This window comes from Brachycentrus maculatus, unplaced genomic scaffold (genome assembly GCF_059751285.1).
Source record: "Brachycentrus maculatus isolate JH-2025_06_01 unplaced genomic scaffold, ASM5975128v1 h1tg000093l, whole genome shotgun sequence".
NCBI lineage: Eukaryota > Metazoa > Arthropoda > Insecta > Trichoptera > Brachycentridae > Brachycentrus > Brachycentrus maculatus.
Window position 1 is genome coordinate 395,048 of NW_028280847.1, and position 20,370 is coordinate 415,417.

Below are 20,370 nucleotides of genomic sequence, written 5' to 3' on the forward strand. Positions count from 1 at the left end.
TTTATTGTTTTCTAAATTTCAGAATATATGACTGCTAATAGTAAACACTAGTGCAATTTGTTTTCTGTTCTAGGATAAAGTTGTCTAGATCTCGCAAGTGTAAGCAATGTGCCATTTCAATACGTCTAATTGATGGTGTTGTCTCTTGCCAATTTTAATATAAATGCAATAAGTAATAGCTACAGTTTCCCTATTCTAGCTTTGGGCCTGTGATAGTTCACAATTCTTTATGGTCGCTAGTGTTGCTAATCCAAGATTACTACCATTAACCCTAGATCACTAAACTCAATTATCACTGAACAAATTTAGCCATTAGAAAAAATCCGTAATTAGAATGCATTTAAACCAAACCCATAATGTGGTGTATCGGCGAGCTGAATTAGGGAAATTTAGAAGAGTACAGGCCTCTTTAATAGCGTTCTAAGCACTTTAAATGATGGGCGAAAATAGGTCCATTATAATTTTTAAGAAAGTTTAGTGATCCAGGGTTAAACTACACGTCTTGCATCGGTCGCAAAATGAAGAAATTCCACAAGTAATATAATTTTTGTACGGTTGATTCTAGTTAAAATATACTATTTGTCAAAATTTAGTCTGCACCGTTTAAACAAAGCGTTGAATTGCTCGAAATTGAAAATGAGTATGAAAACTACATAGAAATATTGCAGGCGCAAAGCTACAACGGGTACGATATTATGGGAACTCTCCCGTTATACCATGTAATTCAGCAACTATTAGATGGGTGAAGTTGTTTTGTCTATGTAAATATGTAGATTATCCAAAATAACCATGAGGCATTAAAAAAGTATAAAATATTAGAGCGCTGTAGTTATAAATAGAATTTGCTTCAGTAATACGCACTTTACCGCTTAGTGCTCCATGACTAGTAATCTTAACATCATTCATTTTTATCATCGTAATCAATAAAAACCTGACGCATCACATTATTTTCTACAATACGGGTGTAGAAGGAAGACGGATATTACAATTAAAATGCACAGATTTTGTAATTATTAGTTCTGAATTATATCTGATTGCGAATAGTGAGAATCGAGAACAATTCCTACTGCTGGACTGGTAGGAATGAGTAATAGTTGGTTCATCCAAAGTGAGAAGCAATTCCTCGTTAATATCTCATTATCTGGTTGTGGGTCTCATTTTTAACTATTTGTTCCAAGGCCTAATATTGCAGCTATGACAATTTTATTGTACATTTTTATATAAATTTTCCACAAGTGTATATTATAAATATATATATATAGTTTATACCTAACAGTCTATAAATATGTGAAATAAACTTTAAGTAAAGTAGATGTTATTGTGTATAAAATATAAGCATCACATTATAATATTATGTCAAAATAAGTGTTTAAATATATTTTATTCTAATTAATAAAAGAATATTAGTTCAAATTTGAGTGTTTCATTCTTCTTCATCTATACTTCATCTTTTCATTCAATGTAACCTTTTTGATGATAATTTCATACCCATAGGGTGTTTGTCCACTACACGGAATTACACATAATTTTACCGTCTGGCACGTCAGTCAGCGTTTTAAAATGACGATTGGCTTGTGCTTTTGTCCATCTTTTTTCGGATCAGTGCGTGAACACGTTGCGCGTAAATTCGATCACACTAAACTGTCGTAGTAGCTTTTATTTACCGGGTAGTGGACAAGCGCCCTTAGAATGACTAGATTCCAGCTGAAAAATAAATACATACATAGTTTGATTTACAGCTGCAACACTTTCAATAAATTCCAATATAATAATATATATATATATATATATATATATATATATATATATATATATATATATATATATATATATATATATATATATATATATATATATTTTTTTTAGCTGGTTTATAATAATGCTACCCGAAAAATGGCAAAAGGCCACAGATAATAATGGTCAATATGTACTTTATTGAAATTGATTTTCGATAAACAATTTTTTTTGTTAAAAAATGTACCAAAAAACCGCGGAGACTATGGCCCAATAAACGTGTCCAACTGATGTACAGTATAATATACGATCGAATGCTGCTTCCATATGCTACGTATTAGTACACAGTATCAGTCGAATTCGGAGAAGGGGAAGTGTTTCACTTTCTTGTCTAATCCAGGACAATAAGCCCTAAAAAGGTTTACTTAACAAAAAAAAAAACAATCTAATCTTTTGATTTTTAACCGAAAAATTTACTAATTTAAATTGTTATTTTAATGTATATTTTGTTTTAACTCTTGTAGTTTAAGAAAAATATTCGTGAACCAATAAATCAAAAAATGTTTTTACTTATTTACTAAATGAATGTTACACTTAGTGCAATGCAGCATTTACAAGATTACATGATGTACAACCCATTATCTTTGTGATCCTAATCGATGTTTTCGCAAATTATATTAATCAAGAATTCCAAGATGCAAATCCTCTGCAAAAAGTATCAAGCGATGTAAGCTGCGATTAAATCCAATTATTAGTTATTAAAACTATTATTTTTGGCTTTTTTTTAACGAAACTATTTTTTGTTAATGTAATGTAATATTTATTATTGTCAATGTAACTATTGTTTATTATATCATTTTTTATATGTAAGCTGTACAATTCCCGAATAATAATAATAATAATTAATAAAACCCTTATCCGCACCCCAATGGTGCATAGGGCACTGCTTCATATGAACACAGTGTTATCTTGATCGTTTACACACGAAGGAAAGGTGATCAGCCCTCCGCTTCAGGTACCAGTCCAGGGTAATATTGAATAAATATTACAGTGAAAAAATCACTACAAAAAAAATTCCCGAATAAATAAATAAAATAAAAATATGTTACCATCGACGCTTTTCCACTTCGCGAACGTTAAGTATAGCATAATATATCGTAAATATTATTACGGTTTAAATTTACGCGTTTTGGGCGGTTGCCGGCAGTCGGATTCAGTTGAATGTTGAATATCGTTTATTGTTCTCGATCTCCAATCAAACATGGTCAAATAGCCTGAGCCCGCTAGTTATCAAATGCTTTAATATATCAAACTATTTTAAGTCATGTCACGTTGTCATTTTTTAATGTGATAAGTCTCCGGCTGTTCAAATAATGACTAAATTGTATTTTTGACCGATTTAAAAAAAATACTGCGCGGCCTTCACGGTACGAAGCAGATAACATTATTAAGGTGTACCTAATCTGGCAAGGACACAACGACTTTTCGGCCGATCTCCGCTACGAGTGTGCGAGCTAACGCCAGCTGACGACTCGGGCTATGTTTATCTTGGCAATGTTTAGTGCGGGCACGTGCGTAGCACCCGAGTTCTTATATTAGTGGTGTGCGCTACAGGACGTCTGGCACCCATGATCGCATGATTAGTATACACAGTGGCGGTGGTGATAATCTATGGTTGATTCTTTACCGATTCCGGCTCATACCTACTACTAGCTTTCTGCTAACCGGCTCTCATCCTGCTCTCGAGTCCTGCACTGCTGCCAGAAATGTTGGAAACTCCCCCACTTAGGGAGAGTGCATCTCAGCATATCATCAAATGCGAGAAGTAAGTTCTCATTTCAATTTTGCGAGTGCAATTTTGTGCTCAAGTCGGAAAATTAATTTATTCGTTGTAATATACACTTTTTATTATCTGAATGTATATGTATATTGTGGCTCGTGTCCGGAAAACGTGACTGGGTGGATGAGCGACCGTTGCGCGGCATATATAGTATTTGAAACAAGCAATGATCACCTACGATTGTGTTTTTTAAAAAAAGTTTTTATGGCTACGTTACAGGAGAATGGCTCAACATTAATTTATGATTTGTAATTGTTTTGGATACACACTACATCAGACAAATTATTATGACAATTACCACTATATATCAAAATAACTGTAAATTGTAAAGCGCCTTTGAGGAAACTTTGTAAAACGTAAACGGCGAACTTTGTAGAACGTAAACGGCGCTATATAAATTATAAAATAAATAAATGAATAATGATAGATATGCTTAATGGGTAACTGTAATTTAAAAAAAAATTGACATGTATTGTGATCTACAAAATACTTCATCCAAAAATACTTTCTCATTAGGTATGTGTATGAAACCTGAAATCCGAACCACTGTAATACGTTACTATTAGATCCCCATTTTACAACTAGTTTTTAATGCATTTTCCCAGTCAGGTTGCTAGATTTTCTGTTAAAAAATGTAGTGCAATTTTAAGTAGGTACTCATGGATGTAATAAAAATAAATAATATATTTAAAAAAAATGTACTGCCGCACCTCACCGTTCTATGTGGATCGGGATAATATTGACACGTGACAAGTGTCAAATCGAAATGTGGGGAAGAGGTGAAGTCGGCCGCGGGAAGGGTTATCGGGTTATTCTAATTTAGATCTAAATAGATTTTTCCAAACTTTCCAAAACTTTATTTGAAAAAATATTTTTGTAATATTGTTTTCCCCGTTTGGTTTTGAGCCTTATTTTTTTTAGATAGCACCAAAATAATTCGTATCAATTGCCATAATTAATAAAACATTGCCGTAATATGTATAATAAGTAGGCACAACGTAACAGAGTGGTACGAGTAAAAATGTCCGCCTTCGTATTGCGACGGTTAGTTATCTGGATTGGCTACCGTGAGTTCTCGGTTTCTTTTCTGGTGGGGCTGACATTACCAGCTTAAGTTGATAATCTTGTTATGGTCGAGATAATTATTGGATGCTGATAGGGATTTCATTATAAGGAAGATTAAGAAAAATTACTTACGTTTTACGATAACACTAAAAATATATGTATGTTCGTTGTACGATTTTTTTCCAAAATCTTAACGTTTAATTAGATGCAGGTGACAACTTACTACTGTTTTTGAAGCCAGTTTCGCCCGTGATTTGGATTTTATGAAAATAGTACAAACAATTTCCTTTTCGGACATTTTATGGTGTGTTCAATTCTCCATAGGAGCTTTACCTAAAACAACCTTTCATGTCAACAAAGGTGATTAGACTTTGCAGGCCCAAAAAGCTTATCCGGATATCCGGTATTCTGCCAAATCTAACCAGTTGGTTAGGCGTCAGTACGCCATCGTCAGGGGCAATACATAAGGCGTCGTCGATCATCACGCGTTCGCGCGATAGCGTGAATCGGGTGTCCTAGTAGATAGCCGCGCGAGTCCTCGTTCGTGCGATGTCGTCCGTTCGTCCCCGACGACGCGACGCGATTTTCGCGCGAATAGATTATCGAACATTTTCGTCGCGCGACCGTATCGCGCGATTGCCAATTAGAACACTTATTCGAGATCTGTATTTTTAATCGCGGATTCGTACGAGTAAAATTCGCGTGAATGCGCGATGATCGCGTAATCGTGTTGTATTAGGACGACGCCTAACACCTTACGCCAGTGGTCACCATCATCCGGGCCGCAAGATTTTCTTCCGGCCCTCCGATAATTCCTGATTTTTTCGAATAAATAATTCTATTCTATAATTTTATAGAATTTTGTCATTTGGTTGTAAATTGGCGGCAGCTATATTTCATTCACCAATCGGAATTTGAATAGGTAGTGCACAAATACTTGGGCATTTGAGAGAGTTCTCGGATAATAAACTATTTTCACTCGGGAAAAATATCGAATTCCACATACTTTACATATAAAGGATGTTTTTAGACTGTTTTTGTGTACAGTAGACGCTCCTTAACCTGCGCCGCTTTAACCGGCCTCTTCTAGGAATGCCTCGCGCGCAAAATACACGCAGACAATAAGCAATAAAGACAGTTTAATGATGACGAGATATTTCAGGCGGTTATCAACGAAGCACAAGAGAAATAAGAAGTCTACTGTGAGGAGTACGAAGAAGAAAACTCAGTTGGCCACGACGAAGAAAAAGAGGCTCTACAGGTGGCGGTGATGTACATTCAGCAGCAAAAGGATTCTACTGCAGTAGATGTAATGTTCATAAAAAAATGGTGTGACTACGCTTTTAAAAAGTCAATTCAACACAAGAAGCAGCAGAAAATAACAAATGTTTTAAAATCCATTGTAGGCCTACTTTAAAAAAAATAAGAGTGATGTCTGGTTTTTTCCTGTACATATTTTTTACAGTTTGTGAAATGTTAATTTTTAATGTGTGGGTTTCTTATACAGAATAAAAGTGTTTTCTGTGTTTTGAAAACAATGTTATTTTAATGTGTTATTCACTACCTTTTCTTTAATTGGCTTCTTCCTTATTCGGCCCTAGGTCGTTCCCGTCAAGGCCGGTTAAGAGAGCGTCAACCGTATATAACAGCCAATATGGTTAATGATTTCATTCATCATTTTCATTTACAAAATTAGCTTTCATAAAACGTGAGTCTTTGCAAATACGAGCGAGTATTCATCTTAATTGTTTTATTTGTAGCTCAACAGATAGAATAACATCCATACAATATGTATAACTGTAAAATTACACAAAAAATTATTTAATAATTGGGAGGCGTTTAATATTACTTTATTTCTTTTTTAATTATCTGTAAATAAAAATTCGATATTCCTGCATTAAAATAAATATTGATTTATCTATCAATATTTTTTTCATCCTGTCTCTAAGGTTAAAAAAAAACAATCCGACCTTTTTCTCGAAAAATTTGGTGATCACTGCCCTAAATAAATAATCCTAATTTACAGGATTTCTGTGAAAACAACAGACGTCTCCGGGGTGTAAGTGTCAATTGTTTCAATTGCCCTTTGGATAGACGTCGCGTCAATTAAATATCAGAATTAACGTGTCTTAATAATAATTTTTCTGAAATTGCCAATCACCTTATATCTAAGATAATAATTTGGCTTAACTGGCATAGAAATTTTACATGTAAATAAAACTTGTCTTCGTTTAGATCAGTCCTGGCCAACCCAAATTGCACCCCGGGCCGCATCGATGACCTAAAATTTTCTCAAGGGCCGCATACATTAAAAAAAAAATAGAAATTTAACAAAGAATTTCATGTATTTTTATAAGTATTATAAATAATTTGAATGCAGAGGTAATCAGAATATACAATCAGGGTAATCGTGAAAAAAAACATTCCTACGACCAGATGTGAGAAGACAACACACATTGAACCAACAAAAAATGTATTTGCATAGTAATAAACATTTTGAAAAATTTTAAAAATCAAAATTATTAATAAGGACACATAATTCAAACAATATTAAGAATTTTATTTTAAATAAAACCAATTTATCAATGGCCACTCAGTGTGAGATTTTAGTTGCTTTTCGCTTACTTAATTTTTCTAAATCTATTTTAATAGTTGAAGTTGGACACCTCAACTGGTTTTTGAGATTTTTTAAGATTGCCATTGGGGATGCTGAAGAGCGTACGAACATGTATTGTTCACTGTTTTTATAACAACACGTATACTTGGCTCATAGATAATACTTGAGCGTTTAAATTTTGTTGATGTATCAAACCGTGTATCTCAAATATATCACTGGTTTAAAAATATATTCTTCAAACATGACCGCGGGCCGCACGTAAAGCCGTCGCGGGTTGGCCACCCGTGGTTTAGATAATCTTGAAAAATTATAAATAAGTAAAGCAATTAATAAAGACTTACCCATAATAAATAACCAATTAAATTAAACTTCAAGTCCGCTTTTGAAAATATGTACATATTTCCATTGTGGTTCCTTTATCTTTTTTCTCTCTTTCATATATTAATAATAATAATTTTTGTTTTACGTAAATAGGAGACTGTAGATAATTTAGAAATAACCATTCCATCATCAAGTCAACTGTAGACCCTTTAGTCTACAGTTGACTTGATGATGGAATGGTTATTCCAAAACCGGTAGTCATCAAGTATTGTTTATAAGTGGTATTACACAAAGTGATCGAATAATGATAAGGAGAGTGTTACATATGATATTAACCAAATAGGATTATTTATATTAACATAAAACATTATTTGATTTCAGTGTGGATAGAAAAATACCCCTTTATATCGAGAACTGTGAATATTCAGATAACATCATAAAGAGTTCTAAGCAGAGTCGAGTAAGTTTCTTTAATAAAATAAAAATAAAACTTTTTCAAAACCCTATATTACTTAGTAATAAACTAAAATTTATTATTTTTTTTCAAAAATGGGAAAGATTCCATTTGAATACGTTTTGTTTGTAGATTAGCATGACTATCTTAAAATAATCTCTTAACATGACCAAATTTAAAAGCTTTATGCGGAGGTAATTTTAATATACATCAGCATTACGCACCAAGGTCTTATATTTGGATACAAAAGTATTCATTTAAAACTTAAAACTGGAGCTTTAAAGAGGGAATCCATACCCTAAATAAACTCCCTTCCGCCTTAATGGCACTGATTTCGTACGTGTATATTTTCTGCTATTAGACAGACATCCAATATTTATGGCATGCAAATACTGGCTATATAGCAATAATGATTTTGACTAAATGTTTCCGCTGGTTGATTCCTTAAGAGACTGCGAGATATATTATTATAACATAATTTAATGTAATTAGTTGGATGGATTTTCAACTGAGGAATGGCGCAACTAGCATCGGGGTTCGATTCAAGATTTATTTTAAGTTAGTATGGGTGTTTAGTTGTTGTTTTTTTTACACTTTTATTCTTTATATTCTTTCCATTATAAAACCCATTGTGATTAATGGGATCTTTAGATAAAAAATGTTTTTTTCCCAATAATTAATTGTCCAATTTATTTAAGATAAATACATAAACAATTTATTACAATAAATTTAATGAAAAGATATTACACATGTAATTCGAAATTGAGAAAAGATGTTTGTATTTTTGAATATAGTATCATGATAATATAATAACTGGTAGTATTGGTAGTATTTTCATGGTATAAAAGGGGAATACGTGTCTAACATCAGAAAATATTCACTTAAGAAATCAGAAGTGTCAATTATCCACAATATCCCTGCTGACTATATAAATGTTATATTTGTCCGGCGAAAAACTCGGAAGATTAATCAAACGGTATGTAATTTTTCCAGATGGCTCAGACGCGAATGTTGATACTGATGCATGTATTTCTAGCTATTAGTTTTATATAAACCTCGAGATATAAGCATTTGAGAATACTAGATGAATGCATGGTTGACGTTCATGAAAACTTTTTGCTTTGCAGCAAGATCCGGTATCTCATCGGATTGTGGAAAAGCGGCGTCGCGACCGAATGAATAACTGCCTGGCTGACTTGGCACAAGTCATCCCAACTGAGTACCTGAAGAAGGGACGTGGGCGTATTGAAAAGACGGAGATAATCGAAATGGCAGCTCAGTATATAAAACAACTGCATAAAAAAGTTCGGAATAACCGTGAGCTTTATGTATAATACACATTATTTTTTAAGATCTCAACTGATTTTTTAGTAGAGAAATTATTAAGATGAGGATACGCAAGTCCGGACAATTATGGGGCTTATAACCTGTCATTAGCTGGTTTGAGTGATAACTTACACTTGTGTAAAATTTACCATTCTGTCCATGGTTAAATATCAAATATCTGTTAACTGAAATATTAAATGTGTTTGCAGATATGGAAACATTATTAGACAGTGATAGAATGGCTTTTATCAAGATAGGCTACCGACAATGTATATCTGAGGCCTCAAAGTACCTGTCTACCCACTATAATCACAGCGAGCTTATTAACCATCTGCAACATGGCTATGAAAATTTTTCAACAGGTAACCACTCTTACTGTTATTACAATACTAATATTTGAAGCCAAAGTACATCTCTAATTTATATGATCTTTACGGTTAGGGATCCTCTTTATGTGAGGGTTGTAATTATATTAATAAAAATTGTGGGACTGATCACTTTGCCTCCATAAAGTTGTATCAATCTGATCCGGTGCCCATACGCATAATTTGGCTACGGATAGGGGTAAAAGAAAAATAACGAATTCATTTTTTTTTCAGCATGTTAATTAAATAGTTATTAGTAATATGAAGGCAATAATAAATGGGGGCCCAGACTAGCTCAGTTGCCCAATTTTGAAGCTAGTAAAATTGTCTATAGGAAAATTTCCTTAAATAGAATCGTTTTTACTGAAATTTTCTTTGGCAAAATTATTTATATTTGTACATACAGAGATAAAAATGATGACAATACATATTTTTTGTTTCCAGATGGCTTGGTTTTCGTACACTGCCATAACAACAGGGAGGGAAATGATAATTCCTGTGACACGACTGATACTTTCAACTCCCATAAACAACCCATTGAAAGTTACATTTCTCAACATTTTAAAACATGTAACCAAAATGCAACGATTAAAAAACAAAAATCTTTCGACATGTTTCCAATGCATGACAAAAATCAAAACAATATAGGACAATCTAATATATCCAGGGAGAATTTGAAAGAATCCGATACATATACTAGTAATGGAAATACTAAAATGAACACCGTACACAGTACAAACAGAAGGTGTTATCCAAGATCCCCAGACTTGACAATAAATAACTCTTGTTCTCCAATATCTGCTTCCTATTCTACGTCTGAGCTATACTCAGAGAATTCATTCCACGAGTTTCAGAAAACTGAATCATTTCCACATGGTAATAGTAACAGAAGCTTCAGCGCAGATGATGGTTGTGACAGAGATATTAAAAATAAATATAAATTTAAAAACAAAATTGAAAAAAGATTCTCACAATCCCAAATGAGACATCATAAAGATTTTAGTTCCAGTGACAGTTTTTCAAAGAGAGAACAGACACCAGACGAAGGGAAGAGACCTAACAAACATCATACAGGATTTGATTACTTTCAATCGACAAAATCTTATATACGTGATGATTTTCTTGCCACATCCAAAAGTTTGTATTTGAGAAATCAAATGGAACCAAATTATGTTAGATATGATACCCCGGAGATGAGAACTGACCAAGAATTCCCCGTATCTTTGAACTCTCGTGAAAGCAGCAAGACCAGTGACATTGATCATCAAAACAATTCAATCAGTTTGTCACCTCAATTCCACTTGTCTCAATTCAATTGTCACCAAGTTCCAATATTTGTACTACACAGTAAAGGTACTTTTTATGTACCATTAAAAATAGATTATGATTGCTTGATACCTTTTTTGGATAAATATAATTTACTTGAACTTGACCCCAACATTTCATTACATACTGTGACCATAAATGTACAGTTTTAGTTATATTGTTTTAGTTATAGTTTTAGTTAAGTGCCTGAACCTGTATGCATTTTACAACTGAGTGCAAAATATCCCATTTTTCATGTTATCTTCAAAGAAAAAAATCTCCAAACTCCTATATCAACAGTTTAACCACCGCTTGCGTCCTATTTTAACTACGCATTATCAACAGCATATGCACATATATATATATATATATATATATATATATATATATATATATATATATATATATATATATATATATATATATATATATATATATATATATATATATATATATATATATATATATATATATATATTTATATATATTTTTTTTTTTTTTTTTTTTTTTTTTTTTTAACTCTTTATTCCAGCTTGACTAAGTGGTGGGTGCAATACTTAGTCAGCCATATATGTTTTACAACATTTTATTAAAACAATGAAATTAGAAATAAGAAGGAAATAAGAAATTGAAAGAAATAATAAAAAATAAAAATAAAAATAAAAATAATAATAAATTTGGAGAGATGTAGACGAGGATTAGCTCGCTGGCAAACGCAGCACTGCGCTCCAGTGCCGCCACATGTCCAGCCCCCATCTGTGCTCCACAAGCCGCTTTATGATGAGGTTGGAGCTCTTCATCAGCCTCTCCCGGAAGCCTGCCACTCGGTGCCTTAACAGGCCATCCCAATGTGGTAGGCGTGCTGTGGCAAACATACCACTCGCGCTGCAGTGTCGGGGTAACTTCATTAAAGCTCTGTAGCCGTTATTGTAGCATATTTTCATGCTCTTTAAGCTTCGTTGTGTAACCTTACACCATAGTTCGCTGCCGTATTGCTGCGTACACAACACTTGGAACAGTCTATTTTTTACCTGCGCGGAGCAGTGGGCAAAGCGGCGTGTCAGCATATTGGACCGCACGCAATGAGCACGATACTGGCGCTTGATGTCCTCATCATCCGCACAGTTCTCCTGTAGGATATGTCCCAAATACTTGAAGCTACTTACCCGCTTAACTTCTTGTCCATTTATAGTTATGGGCGGTACCTTTAATGAGTAATTTTTGGGTTTAAATACCACAAGCTCACATTTTTTGGCGTTGTACTCTAGGCCGTTTTCTGTGGCATAACATTCACAAATGGCAATAAGTTTACGTAGGCCAGCTATCGATGGTGCCATCAGGACCATATCATCGGCGTATGAGATGGCATTCACTCTCCCTCCTCCTATGGAGCATCCCGCATTTACTTGGTTTAACCTATCATGTAATGCATCCACGTAAAGGTTAAATAGGCTAGGAGATGTGATTCCACCTTGTTTGAGTCCTCGCTGAGCTTTAAACGGAGTTGAGGTTTCGGTCCCCCATTTTACTCTATAAATGAGATTTTCGTTCCAATTTTTTAACATGCATTTCGTCGTAGAACATTCAATTGATTTTTGTATTTTTTCTTCCAAAATGTGATGTACTACTGTATCATATGCTTTCCTGAGATCCATAAAACAGGCATATACTGGCGTATTTCGGCGCACATATATATTTATAGTATTTTTAACAGCGAAGACAGCTGTGTCCGTTCCCGATCCTTTTTTAAAACCAAATTGGTTGTCGGTCGTTTTTAGGTTTTCAACAGCTTTCTCCATCATTATCCTGACTTCATAAATATATATATATATATTTATATATATATACATATATATATATATATATATATATATATAAATAAAATATATATAAATAAATATATATATATATATAAATATATATATATATATTTATATATATATACACAAAATAATGTTTTGTAAATAATAATTAAATATTCCTAATAACATACATTTATGAATATGTTTAGTCCTGTACAATTCCTACTGGGTCTAGTATCTTTTTTAATGTGGTGTTCTAGTCCAGCTGTAAAGATTTTTACTAAGTGTCATGTAAATTATGAGGTTTTGTCATAAATTATGTATAAAGTACACCATATAATAAGATAGTATGTATTTATATACCTGTTTTTTATTTGAGATAGCACACTCTCTAAATTAATGAATACATTCAATATCATTACTATCTAAACCTAAAAGGTAATAGATCAAATTTGAGATATTTTAAAAAAAGAAACCCACTAAAATTTGTGTTAAATAAAAGGACTTTCTAGTTCTATTATACGTGAAGTGAACGTTTTGAAAAAAACGATTCTAGTCAGGACAAATAGAAAGAAGATAATTTTGATAAACTGATAATAATGGCAGAAATCTGCTTCCGTGGTTTTTGGACCCTGTAAAGCTGCAAAATAGACTTTTATCATTCTATTTTTTTTTTGCATGTGAAATTGGACGAAATTTCGCGCAAGCGAATGCACGCGTGACATAAATTCAGTTACAATTGTGGAACAGAACAAAAAAAATATTGTTTGCGTAGGCTCGATTTATATTTCCGTTTATTACGTATGGTAATACCAATGATTGTATGCCACACTGAAATTTGACAATCGGGCTGTGGCGAAGTGCATGTTGTCAATATTGTCCACTGTCATTCTTCATTGATAAATAATACGAGACCCGTTCACCGGTCTACTCACATCTTTTACTTGGTCCATATTGTGCCCAGAAAAACATCCACGATGTTGGCTTTAATTAATCGAATTTTGGATTGGTTTAAAAGTCTTTTTTGGAAGGAAGAAATGGAGCTGACATTAGTTGGATTACAATACTCTGGAAAAACAACGTTTGTTAATGTCATAGCAGTAAGTAAATAATTTATTTTGGTTTTTTTCTCAATATTTTCCCAATGTTCAGTTTCTGGTAACCAATTTCCATTTCGGCATCTTTTTTGTGTTCTTTTAAAACCTGCTAAATTATAAAAAAATGTATGATCTATTTTTTATATTGCAGTCTGGTCAATTCAACGAGGATATGATTCCAACAGTTGGATTTAATATGCGGAAAATAACAAAAGGAAATGTCACAATTAAGGTGAGATATTTTCACGTACTTAAGGAATATTATTTCTTTTCACGAAAAGGGAATTTGTGGCTCCACAGATTAGCCACTTATGAAAAACATTCTAGTTCTTAGTGTGCTTTCTTGTCTTTGTCACAAATTTAAATTTTTTAAAAAACAGTGCTCCATTTATCTCATCCAACAGCAGTATAACCGATGAAATATTGACTAGGTGTAGTTTAAAATTATTTTTGCTAGCTTAAAATCCTTTTAAAGATTTTGATTGATATCTGAACATAGATGAAATAGTCCATTGAAATGGAATTATTTAAGTTTGGGCATTTGCAGGGCTTATGACCTGTCATTAGTTGGTTTAAGTGATCGCTTTATACATTACTTTAACATTTTCCATTCTACCCATGATTGACGACCACATTCCTAGAATTTGGAAAACATCTGTATTTTCCAGTAATGCTTTGACTGCGACATCTATGGTTGAAATTATCAAGTTGATACCTAAACATGAAATGTATGCAAGATTCTTTTCTGAATCATTCTCGCACTAGAAAAGGCCTGAAATATCATTTTTAAATTTCATTATACTTTTTTAAAGAAACACATGCGTCCGCCTCCTTAGTGTAATGGCCAGCTCTCTCGGCTACCGTATTGGAGGTCCCGGGTTTGATTCCCAGGGAGGGTCAAATAAATATAAGTGATTTTTTCACTCTAATATTTATTCAATATTACCCTGGACTGGTATCTGAAGCGGAGGGCTGATCACCTTTCCTTCATGTTAATGATCAAGATAACACCGCAGTACCCTGTGCACCATCGGGGTGCGGATAAGGGTTTGAATGAATTGAATGAATTTTTAAAGAAAAATCTTGAAATGAATATGTCCTGTGTGTAGTAAAACAAAAATTTGGACACACTCAAAATATTAAAATGGTTTCTTTAGTACTGATTATCGATGGCACTTAAAAACGAGCATGTAACAAATTAACTTTGTAATTCTCATACACTTGTGTGTTCAGCTCTACTTACATATTTTCTTTACTCTGTAATCCACCTACACCCAGCGTGTTCAGCTCTTTCTTTTGAACTAAGTTTGATAAAAATGTATTATAAAACCTCTCCGTATGAAGTGTTCTACAAAATATTTGACCAGGTTGCATATTGCTCCACGGTTGGAGGTTAAATCTACCATATTATCAATTATGCAGATGGCATTCCTTTCTCATTAATAACTCGTTACTGTACAGGTAAAACACATTTTCTCTAGCAATTCCAAACACTAATAAAATAATTTATTTTAGGTTTGGGATATTGGTGGCCAACCCAGATTCCGATCAATGTGGGAGAGGTATTGTAGGGGTGTTAATGCTATTGTGTGAGTATATTTAATAAATCATTTGCTAAGCTTTTCTCCGAGCAAGACTGCTTAAAATGCAAACAAAAGTAATTATCACACGGTGGCTAGATACATTTGTAATTCATAATCTGTTTGATAAAAATATATTGGGAAGAGTTCACAGTGATTCATAAATATATGAATCACCATATATTGTAGTTTTATAGAGGTGGAAATGTTTCATCTTTTCGGATAAGCAGATTTTAAGAAAATTAAGTGAATAAAGAATAATATTATTACACAGATATTTTTTACATTGTTACAATATAGTATTTACCTATCCACATTACGAATTTTAATACAAAATATTCCAACTTTACTCAGAAATATTTTATATTGCCCAGTGATTCCATCTTCATTCTGCTACAACATTCCTAATTTTATGCTATAAGCATTTTAGCCTTTCTTGAAAACAGCATCGCAAATAAAAAAAAAGTTCTTTATTGAAAACACAAATATTTCTTACTAAAAAAATAAATAAAATAATAATAATGTAAATAAGTATGATACGCAAATATAGTCGATACTTGAGATATCTTCATGGAAAAACTTTTTATGTGCAAATATTATGGTCTATTTATTTAAGATAATGTTATTTGAATATGTTTGAAGTATAATATTAACATCAAATAGTTATTATAATTTCTTTGTGTAATGTTCCCAAAGACTAAATTTCTTCCATTTCCGGCATCATTCAGATGTTGATAGTGTTATTCTGGGTTATTATGCGTGTATTATTAGCACTTCTTAGACCCAGACAAACATTTGTTCCTTAAGATGTTATAAATTAATGTTTGGTAATTTACCAATTAAGTATTCAATCAAATTAACTGAATATTATTTTTCTTCGGTTCCTGGTAATATTATTGCCAGTGCTTGTCATGTTGTCTTAATCTATATGAGATTTAACTCATGTAATTCTGCCTTTTTAAAAATTTTATATTCTCCTCAGTCACAATATTGACCTAGATCTTCGGATCCTTGTCTTTCGGATTTTTACAGTTGGTTAAATTTATTTTTAGATCTCCTGCTCCAACTTGATTATTTTTTATTATGATTTATTTATACAAAGTAATCGAGTGAAGTAATCAACTAGTTACATTTTATTTTTAAAGGGTTTTATAAGGTTAATATTTTTATTTGTCTATTTTAACTGTGAATAAACTTGCGATAGTTTAGGACTGGTCCTTGCTGATTGTGAGACCCGGCTGGATTTGTTGATATGGGGGGTATGTAGTATGTTGCGAATGTATAAATAAGAATGGTTGTACAGGTACATGGTGGATGCTGCAGACGCAGATAAGATAGAAGCTTCTCGTAATGAGCTGCACAGCTTGCTAGACAAGCAGCAGCTGACTGGTATCCCCGTATTAGTGCTGGGAAACAAGAGGGATCTGCCCCACGCTCTCGATGAGAATGGACTGATAGAAAGAATGTATGTACCATTTTTGTTATTTATTCAAGAATTATCTTGCATTTTCTAATATTTAGATATGTACATAGATTGGTATTATATTTCCTCAAGAATATAATATAATAAAGAAATGAAAAAGATCATAATTTAATAGCCAATTTGAAGTATTAAATAGCCGATATTCCTTATGCAGGATTGTTGTGATTTGCAGGAATTTGTCTGCCATACAAGACCGTGAGATATGCTGCTATTCCATTTCCTGTAAAGAAAAAGATAATATCGACATAACTTTGCAATGGTTGATTGCACACAGTAAGTCGGGAGCTACTCGTTGAATGTACAATATCTATTGGTTACTTTAGCTGCTATAATGCATATGTATTATTAATCCATATATTATAAGAGAATTATTACTAGGAGTTCTTATTGCGTACTGTTCATTCTGTTTTTTTTTACTGCATTTTTTTAATCAATAAGTTGCCACAACTCTGTAACTATTTGAAAATTTACATCAAAGTTACAATTTAAATTTGTATTTGTGATTAAAGGTTCACTATAACACATGTATTAAATTGATATGAAATTCCCCAACTGCATTTTCTTAAAATATTGCAATTCGACTTGATGCACCTTAGCGCTGATTACATGACATGGATTAAACCAATGTTTTTTATATATAAATTATAAATTTACGTTCATTTGATATTCTTTTGTTTATACTTTTCATTGTCATTAAAATATCTTATACATACAAACTAGAATTGCATTTCTCTTTGTTAAAATCTAAGAGCTAGTCATTTCAGATATTAGGCACATTGAGAATAAAAAAAACCTTGATCACACCGGTTGACTTGATTTTTTTAGTTTGTTGAGTGTTCTTACCTAATTTGGTTTTCTGATTACAAAATAGAAATTAATTTTTGGCTTTAATATCAGAATCAATCAAAATCGGAGGTTCGGAACATGTCTTAATAAGATAATATGTGGAATAAAAAGCCTTTGACCTGATCTATGAGATCTTATACATATTTACAATTTACATTGCTTTACTCTTAAAAACTTATCGCCATGAACCCGAGAGCGAAATTTGGGGACATTCACTTAATATATCAACATCATGTTTACATGTATTTTAACAATATTACAATACTCAAAAACTTGATGCGAAAGCCAAAAATTATGTATGTGATTCAATTACGGATGGCACAAAATGTTGAAATTTTTCAGTCTATGTTATTGGTATCTAATTAATTATTTTTTTTAAATATATTTGAATTAAATATTCATATTATGTGACATTCATGTATTTTAATCCCAACTTAAAATCCTCTAGTTGGGTTTACTGTAAAAGAGGGTTACAAATAGTCAGTATACTTCTTAATTGAATGCAAATTTGTCAAATCTCACAATAAAAGTATCTCCTTAATTGTTTTTTTCTTCCACTCCTAAGATAAACCAAATCGATATTAAACAGTTCATCTAATTCCGCCTGTCTGGTGTTTAACTTTTATGTTTAGTTGGGTAAGTTCAAAAAAGGCCTGAATTATCTTAATGAACAATAGTATTATAAAAGGTCAACACTATTGAATTAATTATTACTCCTTATGTGAACTTATTCCACGTAACCTTACCTTTTCTACTTGGTTTAAAACTGTGTATGCTGTTAAAAATACTAATCTTTAAGTCAGAAATATTGTATTTTTTTTGTTAATGCCACAATCAAGTTTACTTTGTAAGCCATTGCCACATATGTCCAATTTTGATTTGCTATTATTGTGTCTCAGTAATCGTTTGATATTAACTCACTATCTGCGGGAAGGGTAATTTTACCGTTTCTCTCGACTCGTCGAAAATTAAGTTCTTTTTACGCATGACTTTAGCGGCATCTTTTGATCTCATATCGATGTATACAGTATGGTTAAATGTTATCACTTCTTTTCAGAGATGTTTATCTCTATTATGAGCGCGCCCGCAGATAGTATGTTAATCTAAATTTAGAGACATACAATTAAATACAGATGGTTTTATTAAGTTCCTCTTTGATTTCATAATTTTACATCCATAAACAACCCGGCTTTCAAACAAATATAACAGTTCGTAACTATTGTATGGAATTCTAGTCAAAAAAATGTGAATTTTTAACACCATAGAATAACTAATTTTATTATAAAATCAGGATCACATGACTGTTAACAAATCCATAGTAAATTTATTTTGAAAATTATTTATTATGAAAAAAGAAAAAGGTAAAGTTTGTACATGCCCGAATACTTTTTACATTTCTTAAAATAATTAATGTGAAATATATACATATATACATACATACAAATATATATATATATATATATATATATATATATATATATATATATACATATAAATAAAAATAATTAGCCTTTTATTATGTAACATTATAAATAATATAAAATCAATGTTTTTAGTATTTCAAATGTAAGTTTTTTTTAAAAATCTGAATCTGCTAAATTAAAAAAAATATATTTTAGCAAATATCCATATAAAAGTGCACAGTGAGCAGTGACAGTCCAGTATTCCGCCATCTATTGATAAGGTCTCCGAATACTGTAATAAGGAGACATTACCAAATACTTTGTCTCAACTAATGCAACTAATGTGATGGTTAAAATAAATCAATTTCACTTTTAATTAATAAAAATATAAGCATAGAACAAGCATATAAAGATTAAATGAATGTGAAAAAACAACAACAAAAACATGGTTAAAACACACTACTGAGTTTCACAAAGTAAAGTATTCATTTGATTTAGGTATATAAATTTAATCATATTTGCACTAGTGATATATACTTTGTAATCATATTTTTAATCAACTTTTTATACATTATTTTTTTGTTTTTTTTTTTTGCCTACATACTAGATTTAAATAAATAAAAGATGCAGCTTTTTATTACTGTTTCATTGTTAAATAAAAAAACACATTATTCTTTTGATCGGGTGAGTAAATATAAGTAGAGTTTTACTGCTGTGGTTAGCGTTACGGATTCTGAGATTCTAAGTTGAAACCCTTTCTCTGCCATGCTTGATGTTTTCTATTTTCAAACACGAGTCTAAATACTTTAAAATACGAATAGTATTTTGAAGTATTTAAACATAAAACAGGGATCAATAGATTTTTTTTCTATAAATTGCTTGGCATGTTAAAAAAAGTTAAAAAGGGAATACACAGTCGTGGTCCAATGAAGATATGGAATTCATCTCAAAATCAAAATACTTTTTGTAATGATAATTTTCTTAAGTATGGAACTAGCTATTTTTTATGACAGTCATTGTAAAGTTCACAAATTTTAATTAATACTTCAATGCTTGAAAATTACAGACCAGCATTAGGTAATTTTTATTACTAGAGTGTTGATTATTATAAAAATTGAATCTTCTTTAGTAC

The 20,370-nt window shown here is 31.9% G+C and overlaps 2 protein-coding genes across 3 annotated transcripts; both read left to right on the forward strand.

The window, feature by feature from the left end:
- Positions 1 to 3,144: 3,144 nt before the first annotated feature.
- On the forward strand, positions 3,145 to 11,344 carry LOC148310483 (transcription factor cwo-like). 2 transcript variants are annotated; one of them, XM_088258350.1, is made up of 5 exons: positions 3,145 to 3,559; positions 7,959 to 8,037; positions 9,159 to 9,348; positions 9,567 to 9,719; positions 10,167 to 11,344. In XM_088258350.1, the coding sequence occupies exons 1-5, from the start codon at positions 3,501 to 3,503 to the stop codon at positions 11,198 to 11,200; spliced, it is 1,515 nt and encodes a 504-aa protein (XP_088114476.1). In that variant the 5' UTR covers positions 3,145 to 3,500; the 3' UTR covers positions 11,201 to 11,344. The 2 variants fall into 2 exon arrangements, with proteins under 2 accessions (XP_088114476.1, XP_088114477.1); XM_088258351.1 differs by lacking the exon at positions 10,167 to 11,344 and having other exon boundaries at positions 3,379 to 3,559; positions 9,159 to 9,335; positions 9,567 to 9,713.
- Positions 11,345 to 13,662: 2,318 nt separating this feature from the next.
- Positions 13,663 to 18,376, forward strand: Arl8 (ADP-ribosylation factor-like protein 8). The gene is made up of 5 exons (XM_088258361.1): positions 13,663 to 13,929; positions 14,078 to 14,158; positions 15,442 to 15,515; positions 16,810 to 16,971; positions 17,162 to 18,376. The coding sequence occupies exons 1-5, from the start codon at positions 13,807 to 13,809 to the stop codon at positions 17,283 to 17,285; spliced, it is 564 nt and encodes a 187-aa protein (XP_088114487.1). The 5' UTR covers positions 13,663 to 13,806; the 3' UTR covers positions 17,286 to 18,376.
- Positions 18,377 to 20,370: the final 1,994 nt, after the last annotated feature.